The 20,409-nt window shown below is 44.9% G+C and overlaps 1 protein-coding gene across 1 annotated transcript in view; it reads left to right on the plus strand.

Moving 5' to 3' along the window:
• Window positions 1-627: 627 nt before the first annotated feature.
• Window positions 628-20,409, plus strand: part of LOC106613563 (FRAS1-related extracellular matrix protein 1) — a 56,438-nt gene continuing 36,656 nt past the window's right edge. Inside the window, exons 1-18 of the mRNA XM_045687368.1 lie at window positions 628-1,092; window positions 2,308-2,374; window positions 2,993-3,301; window positions 3,507-3,601; window positions 3,767-4,026; window positions 4,732-4,931; window positions 6,061-6,384; window positions 6,601-6,709; window positions 6,991-7,122; window positions 11,637-11,981; window positions 12,256-12,398; window positions 12,677-12,873; window positions 13,206-13,296; window positions 13,420-13,587; window positions 13,874-14,082; window positions 14,220-14,313; window positions 16,021-16,273; window positions 18,592-18,786. Of these exons, the coding sequence (XP_045543324.1) occupies window positions 3,065-3,301; window positions 3,507-3,601; window positions 3,767-4,026; window positions 4,732-4,931; window positions 6,061-6,384; window positions 6,601-6,709; window positions 6,991-7,122; window positions 11,637-11,981; window positions 12,256-12,398; window positions 12,677-12,873; window positions 13,206-13,296; window positions 13,420-13,587; window positions 13,874-14,082; window positions 14,220-14,313; window positions 16,021-16,273; window positions 18,592-18,786 (3,052 nt within the window). The 5' untranslated portion in view covers window positions 628-1,092; window positions 2,308-2,374; window positions 2,993-3,064. The remainder of the gene's footprint in view (window positions 1,093-2,307; window positions 2,375-2,992; window positions 3,302-3,506; window positions 3,602-3,766; window positions 4,027-4,731; window positions 4,932-6,060; window positions 6,385-6,600; window positions 6,710-6,990; window positions 7,123-11,636; window positions 11,982-12,255; window positions 12,399-12,676; window positions 12,874-13,205; window positions 13,297-13,419; window positions 13,588-13,873; window positions 14,083-14,219; window positions 14,314-16,020; window positions 16,274-18,591; window positions 18,787-20,409) is intronic.

A 20,409-nucleotide genomic window follows, 5' to 3' on the forward strand; every position in this document is an offset into this window, starting at 1 on the left:
ATTCAACTGAGAAAGGCAGCCCAGCAGGGGAGAGGTATGTCTTTGTCCCACAGGTCAGCCTGGGGCGTGTGTGTGTGTGTGTGTGTGTGTGTGTGTGTGTGTGTGTGTGTGTGTGTGTGTGTGTGTGTGTGTGTGTGTGTGTGTGTGTGTGTCCGCTCGTGCATTTAAGAGTGAAAAAGAAAGAGTTGAACAAGAACGAGGCAGAGTATTGGTGTGAGTGTAAACTGGAGAAGGAGAGAAAGTGTGTGATTCCTGAAAACCCTTTGTGTTTCTGTTCCTTTCTTTTCCTTTTCTGTGCAGCACCAGTCTCCTTCCAGGATGCCTGTGATGCCATAAAACATCAAAGCTACTGCTTCACAGCAAACAGGTTGGCTCAACAAAAACCTTTTAACTTCTAAGCTATTGGCTCTTCCCTCTTTCAGAAGAACTACAGTTTTCTCTAACCAAATCAAGGCCTCTCTTTCTCCTTTCTCGCCGTCTCTCGCTCTCCCTCTCTCTCTCTCTCTCTTTCTCCTCCGCTCACTCCCCCTCTCTCTTTCACCTTCTCCCCCTCTCTCCCCTCTCGCTCTCGCTCTCTCTCTCTCCCTGCACTCTTTGACTGCAGTGGGGTCTGAGGTTTGTCTTCTTTGGGGAATAAGAACATCTGGGATTGTGAGTGCAGGAGAGAGCGATAGAGAAGTAAAACTCTTGGAACTGCTCCGCACATTTCCTGTGTTTTTGAGGTTAAGCAGTTTTCCCCTCTCCCCCTTCCCTTTCCCCTTCTCCCTCTCTCCCTCTTTCTTTCCCTCTCTTTCACTCTCTCTGTGTGCTTCCCAACAGTCTGGCAGGAAGACGACCTCTAACAGACGTGGAGAACCCTGTGAGTGTGTGCTTTTGTTCTCACTATCTCACAGGTCTTTCCACTGTGTTTTGTCTCGGCTGTGGTCCTTTTTTTGTGTTGGGATGCCAGAGTTTTCCCAGTGACGGAGTGGTTTCAGGAGGGTTGTGAGTGTGTGTGTGTGTGGGGGTGTGTGTGAGTTGACAGGATCCCTCCTCTCTGAGCGTGTGCAGATGGTGCCGGAGAAGGGACCTTTAGGACAGCTCCAACTGCAGGTATGTGCCAACTGCTGCATGCATCACACACACACACACACACACACACACACACACACACGCACACGCACACGCACACACACTTCCAGCACTTTGTCGCACTATGATAAGAGCCTTACCTCCTGGCCAGTTTCGGTAAAAGTAGGAATTGCTCTCTTTTATTCTCTCTCTCTTTTTTTCTGCTTCTTTAACACTTACGACTAACAATTAGAGCAGTGGAGGTTTACTGGAAACGTTCTCTGGAGGGTTTTGCCGTCTCTTGAGCACGGAAAAGTCGTTGCACAATGCCACGCCACTCTTCATTAATGACTCTGCTCTAAGGATGTATGGTTTAGACATTAACTGCTGCAGTAACACAGACATCCACACAGGAACACAAACCTTTCCATTTCCGCTGTGCTTACATTAAGTTGTAAAATCCTGGACTTCCCCTTCAAGTTAACCAGTTGTTATTAAATGTCATGTTAATGTTAAGTGCACATAGATAGGCAGAGAAAATGATAAGTGTTGATCTACTTTATTTATTTGTCTCCCTCTCAGTAATGAAACTGGAGGAATCTACCACACACCCGATAAATTAGCCTAGGTGTCTTCTTAGAAATATCCAGATACATTTCATTTTTTCTTCCTAGAGGGCTATGAGGAGGTATGCTACATTGTTAGCTTGCCTAACAATTGTCCAACTAAACAAATATGTTTTCGATTTAGCTACAGTGACTAACTGCAGACAATAGAAACAGCTGGTGAAATGTTAACAGACCTATTCTAGCCTACCAGCAATCTTTCTACTCTTTCTCTTTACTGTGCTGATTGTCTCTGCTCAAAGTCTAGCAATTGAGTCTAGCATAGAAATAGACTCTCTAGTCATTCGAATTCTATGGTCCTAGCCTACCTTTGTCTGGCTGATAGATGAAAGGCTGCTAGCCTTCACTACGCTAACGATGTAACGTACTACGTCTGGCAGAATGGGAAGTGACACACGCGGGCTCCCCCCCTTTGATCCTCCCGCCCCCCGATGCCATTTCCAGCACCTCTCTGGGGTCACACAGATTAACCCCTTGTTTCCTGCAATGGGGGCTTGTTTTGAAGTGAAATGGAGGATGAAGGCGTTTCCGGAGCGAGTCGCCTGTAGAGTAGACTACTGGCTGCGTTTGACTGCTGGCTGATTATAGACAGACTTTGTGTTGGAGAGTTTGTTTAATCTTTTTCCTTCAGGTTTTGCTGACTATTAGATGGAGATGGAACAAGAAAGTTGGCCATTGCTGAGACAATCGTCTTAAAGGTATCTGAGACATTGAAAGACTAGAGAAACTGCCTGATTGTGCAGAGTCCATTGTGTGCCTCCTATACATCAAACCCCACCGTAAAACCAAAGATTTGTATAACTAACCCAAGATAGACTAGAGCCTGTCGTTTCCAATGGGAGCAAATGAATCATAGTGGGCAGAACAAGCAAGGAGGTGGGTAGAGCCAAGCACTAGCTAGTTAGATCCTATTGGTTCGTTCTAGAATTTATTTGCATATTTCTGTTTAGGAACGCCTACTCTGTGAAGTGCGTGTGTGCCATAACTCAATTCGCCCATGTACTCCTTCTAAACAATGTCATTTTTTGGGAACTTTGACAAAGGATAAAGTCTTAAAAACACAGTCCACTCTGTTTGTTACAGATTTTAGTTTTGGAAACAGAAAACTGTATAGAGATCAAATGTTTCATCAATGAGAAAATTTGCAGAATGTCGGCCATTGCAGTCCATCTCACTCCATCTTTCCCCACTGCCGGCCACTGGGCTTCCTCTCATTACCATATTTGGTAGTGAGTGGAAACGCCAACCGGATGCTTCACATTTATACATCCGGTGAAATATCTGTCTCATTGTTTTGTGATAAAACCCTTTCTCAGGCCTCCATCAAAACACCTGATACAGCTCTGAGTGCCTGCCACAGAAAACAAACCAACAGACATTGAGCCAAAATGGCGGTGGCCGGAGTCCATTCCTGGATGTTGTTGATCCTGATGGCTGTTCTACCACATGCCTGCGCCCAGCAGAGTCTGGTGCAGGTGAACTCAGCGGTCCAGGTTGGCCGGGGGAGGTCTGTGTTTGTGACAGACAAGGAGCTGCAGTTCAACGTGGACCAGACATCAGACTGTAAGGTGGAGGTGGTGCTCAATGAGCCGGTGACTCAAAGAGTAGGGAAACTCACTCCTCAGGTGAGAGGATCTAGTCCGTGTTACTTTTCAATGATGACAAATGTAAGCAAATCTTAAGCAAAGCGGCCATTTTGTTTCTGCTTCTTATTAGAATGTGTAGCTATTTTGACAGGGTATTCTACTGTTTGGCTGTGCGTGCTCTATATCAGTGTGTTGCTGTCTAGTTATGTGAAGTGTAACGGTGTCGTGGCTGATTTTGTTGCAGGTGTTTGACTGCCATTTCCTGCCTGATGAAGTGAAGTACATCCATAATGGTAGTCCCCTGCTGGAGGAAGACACAGTCATGTTGAGAGTATACAGGTAGGACCTCACACATTCAAATTCCAACTTTATTTTTAATGCCTTTAGCACACGTCACACTTCGTTAACTGAGATGAATGGAAACAGGGCTAGAAAATATGTTTGTCATAATATGTTTTCAGATCTCAAAAGTAGTCGAGGTGAGTGTGCTCCAACTAATTTCAGGTTCACAGACTCCGACACCTTGGTGGAGATGGTGGTGTTGAGGATGATTGTGGTGGAACCTGGGAGCAGCCTGGTAGAGCTGGGCAGCACTCCCCTGGTGGTCCCCCAGTTCTACGGCCTGTCCAACGCCATCGACGGCGGCGTCCTTAGCATCCGCAGTCAGCCCGACGTGGCCTGCACCGTGCGGCTGCTCACCCCAGAGACCAGTGTACCCTCCCTGGGGCAGCTGGTGACCGAGGAGGACCCTGGGCTGAGGAAAGGTAAAGCATGGCATCTTCCATATCCCGCTACTGGTCAACACATTGGAAATGCAATGATATTGAAGGTGCTTCGTGAGTATGTTGTGTTGCTGTGAATATGAGTTTGAATCCCAGTTCCCTCGTGGCAGGGATGGACGATCCGATGCAGAATTTGGATCAGTAGGCCTATTATCAATGCAGTCTTATAGACGCAGTGTTTTAGTTATTGTATAATTATTTGGCCTAGATCCAGACTGGCATTACAGATGTAGGATCGTAATTTGATCACCGTGTTGCAGAAGCTTTCCTGCAATGCAGGACTTTTAAAACTTGTGGTGTATTTAAGGTTTAAAAAGGCAGCTGAAGGTTGTAATTTCCTAAAATGTATTAACAAAATGGCAGATTTGAAAAATGCATCAACCCCTACAAAAATATTTCCCGTTGCTGCAGGATTATTTTCCTGCTGTAGCAAACTGGCTCAAATTAAGATCCTACATCCGTATGGCATTACATCTGGGAGCTTTTGTCCTGTCAGATAATTGATACTACTGAACATGTACAGCAAAGGAATCAAACACTGTCACTCACTTTTTTGTCCCTTGTGTTGAACGTCATTTTGCAAAGCCACTCTCTTTGATTCTTCTCCGTAGTTGCTCTGTATATTTAACAAGCCTCAGGTAAACCTCCATTGATTGACATACGTCTCCCAACGATCATTCACCCAAGGCAGACAAACCGGAGACCCTTGTCCAGGAAACAAGCCCTGCCTTCATGGCACCAAGGAGGTGCGTTTCCTCAAAGCCACCTGCCACGAGTTCCTCAGCTTGGCTCTGAAGTACCAGCACCTGAGTCCCCCCTCTCCGGAGATTGACTACATCCCTATCAGAGTGGAGCTACGGGACCAGGCCTCCAGAGCACTGCTGGAGGTAAGAGACTACTGTAACTGTAACATACTGTATGGCAGGGCTCCCCAATAGTCAGCCCGTGAGCCAAATTCATCCCGCGGCTGATTTTATTTGCGAATTTTCACTGTTGGACAGAAAACACTGTAAAAATCACCAGGAAATCAGCTCCAAGCTATTTTAATTTAGGAAATCTTTTCCCAAGTATTCTCACGTTTAAATCATAATGTAATCGAGGTTTAAAATGATTATGTTTTTGTCAAATACTATATCTGTTTTGGGCTTCTTGCAGACAATTTGCAGTGTACAAATTATTTATAATTATGTTCTGTCCCCACAACCATCCGCTCAAGAAAAAAGATTGGCCCTCAGAAACAGGCCCTGGGTCTGTTCTAACAGGACCTACAAGTTCAGCTTGCGCCTGTGACAGTGCTATCGAGTGCCACCATCTGTTCGCTAACAGATCTCATGGTTTATTTTAGGGATATAATACAATTTCTTGTGGCAATTCTTTGTGTAGTTGTATTAGAATCCATTGTTTTGGCTCATGCTTGACTAACAACAGTCACTAAGGGGGGCGGGAGATACATATATTTAGCGAATGAGTCCCGTGGTCACGTGACTTGTATCTGCTCTGTGATTGGATGTTACAGACCACAATGCTGAACGGGATGAGTTGTTTCACATCTAACAACAAACTTTCCCACAACTTTAGAGAACGTTCTCTTAAGAATCTCATCAGGTCAGTAACGTGTAAGGACCGTTTCCAAGAGACCTATTCACTTAATGTCAAACAGAAATGACCCAGAACGTGATTACCATGTTCTCAGAATATTCAATATTAATGTTCTAGACATGTTTCATGGGAAGGTTGCAACAACATCCCTGTGTCCAGTTTTCTATGGGTTAGGAGAATATTCCATCAACGTCCTACCAAACATCCACAGAACACGGCTGCCATGTTCTCAGAATATAAGATATTAATGACGCTGCTCACCTCCGTTTTGTCAACAAAACAAAAACAATAACAAATGTGCCTGTGGCGACCAGTGGCACTATTTCCCCCTTCAATCCCAGCTTTAAGTAGTATCTCATTAGAAAAGAAAGGTGCATTTAACCTATTCAAGGCCGCTAACCTCTGCCTGTCCCCCAGACGGAGGCTGTGTGGCTGCCCGTGCTGATCCATGGGGCCATGCAGAACCAGCCTCCGCAGGCCGCCTTCATGGCCTCCTTCATCCTGGAGGTGGACCAGTTCATCCTCACCCCCCTGACCACGGCTGCGCTGGACGCCAAGGACGGAGAGACCCCCCAGGAGCGCCTGGTGTTCAATGTGACAAAGCCCCCCGCCCAGGGCTACATCGCCCACCTGGACGACCACACCAAAACCTGCCACTCCTTCATCTGGCAGGACCTACACGAGATGAAGATAGCCTACCAGCCGCCCAATAGTAGTCATACAGGGAGGAGGAACTATGAGGTACTGAGGTGGAGCAATAGAGCTCTTTTCACACCACTGAGCCAAGCTAAGGCAAGTCGAGCCGAGCCAAGCTTCTACTGAGCTGGCCTGCTCGTTAATGAAAAATGCTTTCCAGTGCCTTTCTCATCTTCAAAGTCACATTTAGAGAGATTGTAGCTGTAGATCAAGTGGGAAAGTAATATTAAACTAATGCTATATTTATTCTATTTCCTGCAGGTTGAGTTCCAGGCTATTGACGGTTCCTATGTAGCCAGCCCACCCATTATGGTTCACTTCTCCATCAGAGCAGCAGAGACAAACGCACCCAGAGTCTCGTGGAACATGGGTATCAAAACATCACATTGAATTGCAAAACAATTGCCATCATAAGAGATTGAATGATGCAAACCCATTGAGGAGCTTGTATTTATGTCTGGTATTGTAGGCTACTGTATGTGGTATATTCGACATATCAGTACATTGAGTCCACAGTGGGAACAAGGTGTTCATTCAGTTTATCCACTTGTGTGGCTGAATTACATTTTTTAAATGGTCAAATAAATCAAATCAATAAAATCAAAAATACACTGATAAAGACAGGATGTTGATACCAACCTATCCTGGCAGGGTTGGATCTGTTGGAGGGTCAGTCTCGGCCAATCACCTGGGAGGATCTCCAGATCGTGGACAGTGACAACATTGACGCTGTCTACCTGGTGGCCGTGGACGGACCTCTGCATGGACGACTCAGTGTCAGAGGTGAGAGGCCAGATGGGGTGGGTTCAGTTAGGTGAAACTTTCAGAACATTGCAGATAGAACTGTAACATAGAACTGTCTTGATATGACACACATGGAAAATGAGACAAGAAAACTAGACATTGTCACTATTCAAAGTAAATGACAAAATGTCACACTACAAAGTAAAAGAATGCACAACCAAAACATTTGTTGAATAGTTAATGCACTTCCTTATCACAGAGCATTCAGGAAAATAATTACACATTTTTTAACCCTTCCTTGGAATTCTGTGCTGGTATCTGGAGTGCCACCCTGAAGATTCCCAGGAACGCCTGCCCTTTTCCGCCCTTTTGCTTCCATGTGTTTCCCATCCGTTGGGGACGGCGGCGCGGCTCCTGCAGCATATGTGAGGTGGCCTGCATGTGTTTCCTAATCAGGTGTAAAATGGGCCGTCGCCACTTTCGCCAGGGGCCCTCACACACAAAGCTGTCTTCGGCGTGCCGGCGTCTGTCCTTCCACTCCAGCGCACGGGGAGACAGGCCTTTGTTTGCACAGGCCCTGAGTGAAGCAGATTGGGGAGACTTATGTCATTTCATGCCACTGTGCACAAAGAGCAGATGCGCTGTCCCAAGCGCAGACCTGTTTTTTTTTTTTAAGAGAGAGAGAAGACGAGGGACGTAACCTTTAATGGCTACTTTGGACAGTGAGAGAGAAGCGCAAATGCTTTGTGTGGTTTTATTGAGGTTACAGTGGTGACGCGTACGACTGAGTGGCTTTGGTTATTGTTTTGAACCCCTCATAAGGGACAATTTTACTCTGTCAATCTGGGCTGTGTAGAAGGCTAGTCCCTTACAGAGAGGCTGAGCTGGTCGTTTCTTTCAGTTTGGTAGTTTCCAGTTTGGACTAACTTCAGTTCCCATCGGCCACTGACTCCATCCCATTCCCTCCTGTAGGGCCATCCGATGAACAGCAGCACCTGCTCAAACAACCGTCCCACCCGCACCCATCCCACTATCACTTTAATTGCTGTTTACGTTGTTGTTATTTGGATGGGGGAGGGTCGTTTTCATACTGATAGACAACCCGCCGCCCCCCCCGTGATATATAGAGAGCGAGGACAAAAAACGGAACCAAAAGTTTTGGCTCCCGTTCTCCCTTATCAGAACCTGTTTGCTAATTTTCTTCATGGCTCCACTCAGTTCAGTGAGAGTTCTGGCCCACCAATACACAGTGTCTCTGGAGGACTTGGCGGGCAGAGGGAATTGCTCACCCTTGACCTCCGACTCGGGACGTCGACGCTGGGGAGTGTCAGAGCACGTTTGGTCCAACGCCTTCAGCCAAATGGAAAGCTGCCTGACTGTTCCTTCATACTCCACACTGTCCTCCGACTTGGGAACCTGTGTTTTTTGTTTTGTTTTTGGGCCTGCTGCCCACTGCCACCTTTGGGCCCAATTACCAAGTTGTTTCTCCATTGGACTTGTAGCCGTTTCCCCCATTTCCCCCGCAGTAAAGTTGCTGCTAATGAGGTTTCGTGCGCGACCATTCATCACTCAATCTGTCTTGTGACCTTGCCCTTCTGTCTCCCTGGCAAGCAGGAGTGGGCCATCGTCGCGTTGGGCAGCCGCCACAGCACGCTAGCCTGGGAAGGACGCCATCTTTCCCTCTCTGTTTTTCAGCGACAGGGAAAAGCCTGAGCCAGCGCGTAGTGCCTTTAGGCAAAAGCAAAACTTGTTATTTCCAAATGACAATATGCATCCAACATTAAAAAAACTGCTTATTTGTGAGAAATCATTAATAAATGAAAACATGAAGTGGCTTTGGCAAGAGTGGGGGATGTCCACCTTCGGGTTTTTCCTCATAACACCATGTTAAATATCCAAGTGACCAATTTCCTAATGTACTGTATGGTTAGGCTTATTATGCTGTAGTGGGGTTAACTTACAGTACATGTCACCGGTAACACTTTCCATGACACCCAGCGTCATAACATGTTACGACACAGTCATAACCATGTCATAACAGCTGACCTAACCTGTCATAATATGGTCATAACACTGTCATGACCATGTCATAACAGCTGACATAACCTGTCATAATATGGTCATAACACTGTCATGACCATTATATTTAGACCTGTTGTGACATATATTGCATTATTTTATGACTGGTTATGACACCTACATAAGAGTGTCAAAACCCCCAGAACCTACCACACAAGCAAAACATTCCATTACACCGTAGCCTACTTGTCAACAGTATGTTTGTTATTTAACATTTTATGAAATTAACCATACTAAATGATCATTGTAATTGCGGAACAAATTGATGTCAGGCATGCATCTAGCCCAATGCTCTGTTGCTGATGACTGGGATGAATGCAGGAGCAGATTTCAGGAGCAGATTTCAGGAGCAGATATGATGGTGTCATAAAGTGTATTTTCTGCAAGTTATTTAAAATATGATGAAAAAAAACATGACTGTAAATAATGAATTACAACAACAAAGAACTTAGGAAACAAACTTTCAAATGAAAGGAAACTTCTTGGCAGGGAAAAAACACATTTGAATAAATGTGGGTTTTGACACTCTTATGTACAGTTGAAGTGGGAAGTTTACATACACTTAGGTTGGAGTTATTAAACTCGTTTTTTAACCACTCCACAAATTTCTTGTTAACAAACTATAGTTTTGGCAAGTCGGTTAGGACATCTACTTTGTGCATGACACAAGTAATTTTTCAAACAATTGTTTACATACAGTGAATTATAATTGAAATAAACTGTATCTAAATTCCAGTGCGTCAGAAATTTAAATACACTAAATTGACTGTGCCTTTAAACAGCTTGGAAAATTCCAGAAAATTATGTCATGGCTTTAGAAGCTTCCGATAAGCTAATTGACATCACTTGAGTCAATTGGAGGTGTACCTGTGGATGTATTTCAAGGCCTACCTTGAAATGCAGTGCCTCTTTGCTTGACATCATGGGAAAATCAAAAGAAATCAGCCAAGACCTCAGAAACAAAATTGTAGACCTCCACAAGTCTGATTCATCCTTGGGAGCAATTTCCAAACACCTGAAGGTAACACGCAGCCGTTATACCGCTCAGGAAGGAGACGGGTTCTGTCTCCTAGAGATGAATGTACTTTGATGCGAAAAGTGCAAATGAATCCCAGAACAACAGCAAAGGACCTTGTGAAGATGCTGGAGGAAACAGGTACAAAAGTATCTCTATCCACAGGTAAACGAGTCCTATATCAACATAACCTGAAAGGCCGCTCAGCAAGGAAGAAGCCACTGCTCCAAAACCGCCATAGTAAAGCCAGACTACGGTTTGCAACTGCACATCGGGACAAAGATCGTACTTTTTGGAGAAATGCCCTCTGCTCTGATGAAACAAAAATAGAACTGTTTGACCATAATGACCATCGTTATGTTTGGAGGAAAAAGGGGGAGGCTTGCAAGCCGATGAACACCATCCCAACCGTGAAGCACGGGGGTGGCAGCATCATGTTGTGGGGGTGCTTTGCTGCAGGAGGGACTGGTGCACTTCACAAAATAGATGGCATCATGAGGCAGGAAAATTATGGGGATATATTGAAGCAACATCTCAAGACATCAGTCAGGAAGTTAAACCTTGGTCGCAAATGGGTCTTCCAAATGGACAATGACCCCAAGCATACTTCCAAAGTTGTGGCAAAATGGCTTAAGGACAACAAAATCAAGGTATTGGACGTGGCCATCACAAAGCCCTGACCTCAATCCTATAGAAAATGTGTGGGCAGAACTGAAAAAGCGACCAAGGAGGCCTAGAAACCTGACTCAGTTACACCAGCTCTGTCAGGAGGAATGGGCCAAAATTCACCCAACTTGTTGTGGTAAGCTTGTGGAGGACCTCCTGAAACGTTTGACCCAAGTTAAATTTAAAGGCAATGCTACCAAATACTAATTGAGTGTATGCAAACTTCTGACCCACTGGGAATGTGACGAAATAAATAAAAGCTGAAATAAATCACTCTCTACTATTATTCTGACATTTCACATTCTTAAAATAAAGTGGTGATCCTAACTGACCTAAGACAGGAATTTTTACTAAGATTAAATGTCAGGAATTGTGAAAAACTTAGTTTAAATGTATTTGGCTAATGTGTATGTAAACGGCTGACTTAAACTGGAGATGTCATAACCAGCCATAAAATAACGCAATATATGTCACCACGTGTATATATATGGGTCATGAGTGTTATGACCATATTATGACAGGTTATGACAAGTTATGTCAGCCGTTAGGAAATATTATGACATGATTATGACCATGTCATAACGTGTTGTGACACTGGGCATCAAAGAAAGTGTTACCATGAGGACATACTACACACTATAGTGACCAGAAATTTGTAATAAACATTTAAACAAGGGTTAAATACATTCCAAAATCAGTCGATTTGAATCTCACTAGCCTACATAAATGAAAAAATCCTCCAAAGAAAAGTCACCTTTCCAATTCATTCATTCGAACTCGCATCTCCTCCCAGGTGGTAAAGGCTTTATGTTCCGGATACGGGACCTACAAGAGGGTGTGGTTGTCTACCATCACTCGGACAGCGACACCACCCGCGACCACATTGTCTTCCGCATCACAGACGGGCGCCACAGCATCCGCCACAAGTTCCCCATCAACATCCTGCCCAAGGATGACACGGCACCGTTCCTTATCAACAACGTGGCACTGGAAGTGCAGGAGGGCGGCGAGTTGCTGGTGGAAGAGTACATGCTGCTGGCCTCCGACCTGGATTCGAGTGATGACTACATCCTGTACCAGCTCCTCACCTTCCCCCGCGCTGGAGAGGTGGTCAAGAAGGCCCACCCACAACAGCCAGGTAATAGGATATCATCACAAATTGTATAGAAAAGCATATTTGCTATAATTTCCTGGTAACTGATAGTCCAACCCCGTTGAATTGGCATTTAAGCAAGTTAGGTTCAACCTGTGTGTGAACTACATTGATTGTGTTTGTTGAGGTCTGATGAGACTAGCCTTAAACACGAGACGGGTAGTTAGCTCTCCTTCTGTATCTACCATCTTGCATTGAGAAAATTCTCATTCTATGCATTCGATGTCTATGTTGATGACTGGGTTGTGATTTCCTATAGGCGTGCCAGTGAAGAGTTTCCTGCAGAGGGATCTGTTCATGGGGCTGATCTATTATAGACACTCTGGAGAGGAGTGTTTTGAGGACACCTTTGACTTCACCCTCTCAGACAGCCATCAACCCCCAAACCTGTCCCACAGACACGTAAGTGTGCAAAGATCTAAACCCGATATTCCATATGGCACATTACTGTTACGTTGCAATATTTGAAATTGGGGATATTTTAACTAGAAGTCGATGGTAAGGCAGTGAATACAGTGAATACAGTGAAAGCCCAAAATATTATCTGAAAAAAAAGATTTGTTGGATCATATGTCTATATTACAACACCTTTAAATATCTATTCATCTGAAATGTTCCGTTTTCCATCAATGGTCCATATTGCATTGTGCTGTCCTCTGTGCCCTCCAATCACATCACAGACTGTGGTGATCCACGTTTTCCCAGTCAAAGACCAGCTCCCGGTGGAGGTGTCTGGCAGCGTTCGCTCGGTTACGGTGAGGGAGACTGACGTGGTCTACCTGACCCAGAGTCACATCCACTTCAGGGACACAGAGCACCCAGACACTGACCTCTCCTTCTTCATCACCACACCCTGCTTCAGCCCCACACGGCCAGGGTACAGTACTTCTCTCTCTCTTTCTCTCTTTCTCTCTCTCTCTCTCTCTCTCTCTCTCTCTCTCTCTCATAGTCACAACATGGTTGTTCACTTCATGGACTTTACTGGGGTTGTGTCACCAGCTTAGCTGAGGCCAATGCGTGCTTCATAAATATTGTTTCAGATGTATTGTTTAATGCATAAGGTTTATGACGTTTAAAGGGAAAATGCTCTTCAAAATGAAAATCATACCACTCCAGCAGGATTTGGACAAGGACAATCACGCCCCAAGCCTAAATAAATGGGAATGGTTAGCACCGTCTAACAGAGTGTGTTTGTGGCCCTGATTGCAGGCTTCCTGATGCAGGGCGACTATTCTACACAGACAGCACCCACTCCATGAAGAAAGACCCAATGGTCCCTGTGTTAAAGTCATTCACCCAGGTACGCTCACCAATATACTGCGCCAATACACTGTCATGCATGTAGTGTGCAGGCATATTCATTTTGATTACAAATGCCTATCATTACTAAACCTCACGCAGCAACATGTGTTGTGTCCGTCAGCATGCAGTTAACCACATGAAGGTGGGGTACATGCCTCCCATCGAGGACATCGGTCCAGAGCCGCTGTTTGTCCAGTTTTTGTTCTCTGTGAGTGACCACCACGGGGGAACCACCACTGACCTGCTCTTCAACGTCACCGTCACTCCTGTGGACAACCAGGCTCCTGAGGTGGGGGGGGGGGTTCTCTGGTCAAGTAAAATATTTATCAACAACACCATGTTACATGAGGAAGAAAAAAAAAGAGAAATGCTAGTCATGAAGGTGAACAGTGTCTTTTATGAACTGCTTTGGTATTGACGGAACCATGACATAGACGTTGAAACATTTCAAACGCGAAAATCCATTCCACTCGGTATCTGCACCAAACGAATCCGTTTCCATTCTCTTACTCTATCAACTCTGTTTCTATCTCCACCTCCATCGATTTCTGTCTGGTTATCCTGGACCTCCTCAGGTGTTCACCAACCTACTGAGAGTGGAGGAAGGAGGAGGGGCCTTCTTCACGGAGGAGCACCTGTTGGTGCGGGACGGGGACAGCTTGGAGGACAAGCTCAGAGTAGGGGTGCAGACTACGCCCATCCATGGGAAGCTGGAGCTGCAGGGGCGAGAGCTCCGCCAGGGTGACACCTTCATCCTCCAAGACCTGCGAGGTCTCCGAGTCAGGTGGGACATATAGTGGCACGATAAGGGGGGCTAGACAATAGAGGGAGGCAGCCCGTGGTTTCGTTTGAGGTTAATCACGGCAACCCAATCTATGTGGGTCCATTTAACCAAAAAAAAAACTAAATGTCTCATTGCAGGTACATCCATGATGACTCTGAGACTGTGGAGGACACTGTTGGTCTAACAGTAACTGATGGTGTCAACTCTGCTCATGTGTTCTTACCAGTCCAGGTGAGTAGGCTGTATACACTACCGTTCAAAAGTTTGGGGTCACTTAGAAATGTCCTTGTTTTTGAATGTAAAGCAATTTTTTTTTTGTCTATTAAAAAAGCATCTCATTGATCGGAAATGCAGTGTCGACATTGTTAATGTTGTAAATGACTATGTAGCTGGAAACGGCAGATGTTTATGGAATATCTACATAGCCGTATTGAGGCCCATTATCAGCAGCCATCACTCCTGTGTTCCAATGGCACGTTGTGTTAGCTAATCCAAGTTTATCATTTTAAAAGGCTAATTGATCATTAGAAAACCCTTTTGCAATTATGTTAGCAGAGCTGAAAACTGTTGCCCTGATTAAAGAAGCACTAAAACTGACCTTCTTTAGACTAGTTGAGTATCTGGAGCATCAGCATTTGTGGGTTCAATTACAGGCTCAAAATGGCCAGAAACAAAGACCTTTCTTCTGAAACTCGTCAGTCTATTCTTGTTCTGAGAAATGAAGGCTATTCCATGCGAGAAATTGTCAAGAAACTGAAGAACTCGTACAACGCTGTGTACTACTCCCTTCACAGAACAGCGCAAACTGGCTGTAACCAGAATAGAAAGAGGAGTGGGAGGCCCCGATGCACAACTGAGAAAGAGCACAAGTACATTAGAGCATCTAGTTTAAGAAAAAGACGCCTCACAAGTCGTCAACTGGCAGCTTCATTAAATAGTACCCGCAAAACACCAGTCTCAACGTCAACAGTGAAGAGGCAACTCCGGGGTGCTGGCCTTCTAGGCAGAGTTACAAAGAAAAAGCCATATCTCAAACTGGCCAATAAAAATAAAAGATTAAGATGGGCAAAAGAACACAGACACTGGACAGAGGAAGATTGGAAAAAAGTGTTATGGACAGACGAATCTAAGTTTGAGGTGTTCGGATCACAAAGAAGAACATTCGTGAGATGCATAAAAGATGCTGGAGGAGTGCTTAATGCCATCTGTCAAGCATGGTGGAGGCAATGTGATGGTCTGGGGTTTTTTTGGTGGTGGTAAAGTAGAAGATGTGTACAGGGTAAAAGGGATCTTGAAGAAGGAAGGCTATCACTCCATTTTGCAACGCCATGCAATACCCTGTGGACGGCACTTAATTGGAGCCAATTTCCTCCTACAACAGGACAATGACCCAAAGCACAGCTCCAATCTATGCAATAACTATTTAGAGAAGAAGCTGTCAGCTGGTAATCTGTCTATAATGGAGTGGCCAGCACAGTCACCGGATCTCAACCCTATTGAGCTGTTGTGGGAGCAGCTTGACCGTATGGTACGTAAGAAGTGCCCATCAAGCCAATCCAACTTGTGGGAGGTGCTTCAGGAAGCATGGGGTGAAATCTCTTCAGATTACCTCAACAAATTGACAACTAGAATGCCAAAGGTCTGCAAGGCTGTAATTGTAAATGATTCTTTGACGAAAGCAAAGTTTGAAGGAAACAATTATTATTTCAATTAAAAATCATTATTTATAACCTTGTTAACGTTTTGACTATATTTCTCATTCATTTTGCAGCCAATTTCATTTTTGTTTTCATGGAAAACAAGGACATTTCTAAGTGACCCCAAACTTTTGAACGGTAGTGTAGTCTAGGTATGAAAGGAAAATGGGAAATGTAGAATGTGCGAATGCCATCATTCTCTTGCTCCATTGTGGCCTTCTCCCACCCTCCCCCTACACAGATCCTACCAGTGAATGATGAGCCCCCCCAACTAGGACCAGGGCTGCGTGGGGGGCTGACCTGTGAGGAAGGGGGCCATGTTCAGGTCACTGCTGAGTACCTGTTTGCCACGGACGCAGACAGTGATGATGCCAGGCTAATCTACATGCTGGCCCGGACCCCTGCCAGGGGGGAGTTGCAGAGAGGGGGGGTTACTGTGGACAAGTTCTCCCAACAGGACGTCCTGCAGGGGCTCGTCTACTACATACACACAGGTGAGGATTAGCTTGATCCCGAGTCTGTTTGTGCTGTTTCGCCAATGACCTTAGGACAATGACCATAGGACAATGAGCATAGGAGTCGACAAGACAGCACAAACAGATATGGGGCCAGGCTAGGTGTGGATCATTGGGGGAAACAATTGGTTAAAAATGCATATGCTTTCTCCATGAGCGCAATCCATAGGTAGCCTGGTTTGATCGTAGCATTCAGTCTGGTTTAACCAGGAAGCATATATGTAAGTGCAATGGACTCCGCTGAATTAACCTAGTGCCTTCTAACAGAAGAGAAAGAGTTTGAGAGTCAACTCAACTTTTGACTCCTAGAGGTTAGAGAGGCAAGCCAGCAACCAGAGGGTTGCAAGTTCGAATCCCAGGTCTGACAGGACAAATCTGGTGGGAAGTGAGCTGGCAGCTGGAGGGTTGCTGGTATCAAATCTTAGCACTTAACCCCCCACAACAACTGCACCACGGGCACCCAGTGTGGCAGCCCCCTGCTCCAACCTCCAACCTGCACATGTACACTTGAAGTCGGAAGTTTACATACACATTAGCCAAATACATTTAAACAACATTTTTCACAATTCCTGACATTTAATCCTAGTAAAAGTTCCCTGTCTTAGGTCAGTTAGGATCACCACTTTATTTTAAGAATGTGAAATGTCAGAATAATAGTAGAGAGAATGATTTATTTCAGCTTTTATTTCTTTCATCACATTCCCAGTGGGTCAGAAGTTTACATGCACTCAATTATTATTTGGTAGCAATGCCTTTAAATTGTTTAACTTGGATCAAACGTTTCGGGTGGCCTTCCACAAGCTTCCCACAACAAGTTTGGTGAATTTTGGCCCATTCCTCCTGACAGAGCTGGTGTAACTGAGTCAGGTTTGTAGGCCTCCTCGCTCGCACACATGTTTTCAGTTCTGCCCACACATTTTCTATAGGATTGAGGTCAGGGCTTTGTGATGGCCACTCCAATACCTTGACTTTGTTGTCCTTAAGCCATTTTGCCACAACTTTGGGAGTATGCTTGGGGTCATTGTCCATTTGGAAGACCCATTTGCGACCAAGGTTTAACTTCCTGACTGATGTCTTGAGATGTTGCTTCAATATATCCCCATAATTTTCCTGCCTCATGATGCCATCTATTTTGTGAAGTGCACCAGTCCCTCCTGCAGCAAAGCACCCCCACAACATGATGCTGCCACCCCCGTGCTTCATGGTTGGGATGGTGTTCTTCGGCTTGCAAGCCTCCCCCTTTTTCCTCCAAACATAACGATGGTCATTATGGCCAAACAGTTCTATTTTTGTTTCATCAGAGCAGAGGACATTTCTCCAAAAAGTACGATCTTTGTCCCGATGTGCAGTTGTAAACCGAAGTATGTTATTTTTATGGCGGTTTTGGAGCAGTGGCTTCTTCCTTGCTAAGCGGCCTTTCAGGTTATCTCGATATTGGACTCGTTTTACTGTGGATATACATACCTTGTACCTGTTTCCTCCAGCATCTTCACACGGTCCTTTGCTGTTGTTCTGGGATTCATTTGCACTTTTCGCACCAAAGTATGTTCATCTCTAGGGGACAGAACGCGTCTCCTTCCTGAGCGGTATGACGGCTGCGTGGTCCCATGGTGTTTATACATGCATACTATTGTTTGTACAGATGAACGTGGTACCTTCAGGCGTTTGGAAATTGCGCCCAAGGATGAACCAGACTTGTGGAGATCTACAATATTTTATCTGAGGTCTTGGCTGATTTCTTTTGATTTTCCCATGATGTCAAGCAAAGAGGCGCTGAGTTTGAAGGTAGGCCTTGAAATACATCCACAGGTACACCTCCAATTGACTCAAATGATGTCAATTAGCCTATCAGAAGCTTCTAAACCCATTACATAATTTTCTGGAATTTTCCAAGCTGTTTAAAGGCGCAGTCAACTTAGTGTATGTAAACTTCTGTCCCACTGGAATTGTGATACAGTGAATTATAAGTGAAATAATCTGTCTGTAAACAATTGTTGGAAAAATTACTTGTGTAATGCACAAAGTAGATGTCCTAACCGACTTGCCAAAACTATAGTTTGTTAACAAGAAATTTGTGGAGTGGTAGAAAAACAAGTTTTAATGACTCCAACCTAAGTGTATGTAAACTTCCGACTTCAACTGTATGTGTGTCTTTGGGAGGGGTTAAAATGAAGCAGAAGTAAAATTTTGGTGTACAATTGACAACTAAAGACATCTTAATCATCCCCTTCATGGGTCTATCAACCAGTAAACACACTGTTACATATGTTAACTTCCTGTTTTCCTCTGACCAATAGGGGGCGAGATTGGAGCCAGTCCCGTGTCTGACTCGGTCACTCTCATCGTGTCGGACGGAGAAGCAGGGGGCATGGACAGCTGTTGCCATGGAGACGCCCTGCCACCACCCGTACCTCTCCACGGGACACTTCCTGTTTACGACCTCAACGTGACGGTGCTTCCTGTCAATAACAAGACCCCAGTCATCACCATGGGTAAGCCTCCTTTCCCCACTTTCACTTCAATCTCAGAAAGGAACAATACTGGGGTATAGGTTCAAATAGATACATATATAGAGATATACAGTGCATTCAGAAAGTATTCAGACCCCTTCCCTTTTTCCACATTTTGTTACGTTACAGCCTTATTCTAAAATGGATTGAATTAAAAATGTTACTCATCAAGCTATACACATTACCCCATAATGACAAAGCAAAAACAGGTTAATAGAAAAAACGAAAATACCTTATTTACATAAGTATTCAGACCCTTTCCTATGAGACTCGAAATTGAGCTCAGGTGCATCCTGTTTCCATTGATCATCCTTGAGATGTTTCTACAACTTGATTTGACTACACCTGTGGTATATTCAATTGATTAGGCATGATTTCGAAAGGCACACACCTGTTTATATAAGGTCCCACAGTTGACAGTGCATGTCAAAAACCAAGCCATTAGGTCGAACAAATTGTCTGTAGAGCTCTGAGACAGGATTGTGTCAAGGCACAGATCTGGGAAAGGGTACCAAAAAATGTCTGCAGCATTGAAGGTCCCCAATAACACAGTGGCCTCCATCATTCTTAAATGAAAGAAGTTTGGAACCACCAAGACTCTTCCTAGAGCTGGCCGCCCGGCCTAACTGAGCAATCGAGGGAGAAGGGCCTTGGTCAGGGAGGTGACCAAGAACCCGATGGTCACTCTGAAAGAGCTCCAGATTTCCTCTGTGGAGATGGGAGAACCTTCCAGAAGGACAGCCATCTCTGCAGCACTCCATCAATCAGGAATTTAAGGTAAAGTGGCCAGATGGAAGCCACTCCTTAGTAAAAGGCACATGACAGTCAACTTGGAGTTTGCCAAAAGGCACCTAAAGGACTCTCAGACCATTAGAAACAAGATTCTCTGGTCTGATGAAACCCAGATTAAACTCTGGCCTTAAAGCCAAGCGTCATGTCTGGAGGAAACCTGTCACTATCCCTACGGTGAAGCATGGTGGTGGCAGCATCATGCTGCGGGGATGTTTTTCAGCGGCAGGGACTGGGAGACAAGTCAGGATCGAGGGAAAGATGAACAGAGCAAAGCACAGAGAGATCCTTGATGAAAACCTGCTCCAGAGCGCTCAGGACCTCAGACTAGGGCGAAGGTTCCCCTTCCAGTAGGGAAACGACCCTAAGCACACAGCCAAGACAATGCAGCAGTGGCTTCAGGACAAGTATCTGAATTTCCTTGAGTGGCCCAGCCAGAGCCCGGACTTGAACCCGATCGAACGTCTCTGGAGGGACCTGAAAATAGCTGTGCAGCAATGCTCCCCATCCAACCTGACAAAGCTTGAGAGGATCTGCAGAGAAGAATGGGAGAAACTCCTCAAATACAGGTGTGCCAAGCTTGTAGCGTCATACCCAAGAAGACTTGAGGCTGTAATCGCTGCCAAAGGTGCTTCAACAAACTACTGAGTAAAGTGTCTGAATACTTATGTAAATTATATATTTCCATTTTTTTTTATACATTTGCTACAATTTCTCAGAAACTCATAAAAAGAAGAAACGTCCTCTCACTGTCAACTGCATTTATTTTCAGCAAACTTAAAATGTGTAAATATTTGTATGAACATAACAAGATTC

Source organism: Salmo salar, chromosome ssa10, assembly GCF_905237065.1.
Source record: "Salmo salar chromosome ssa10, Ssal_v3.1, whole genome shotgun sequence".
Classification (NCBI taxonomy): domain Eukaryota; kingdom Metazoa; phylum Chordata; class Actinopteri; order Salmoniformes; family Salmonidae; genus Salmo; species Salmo salar.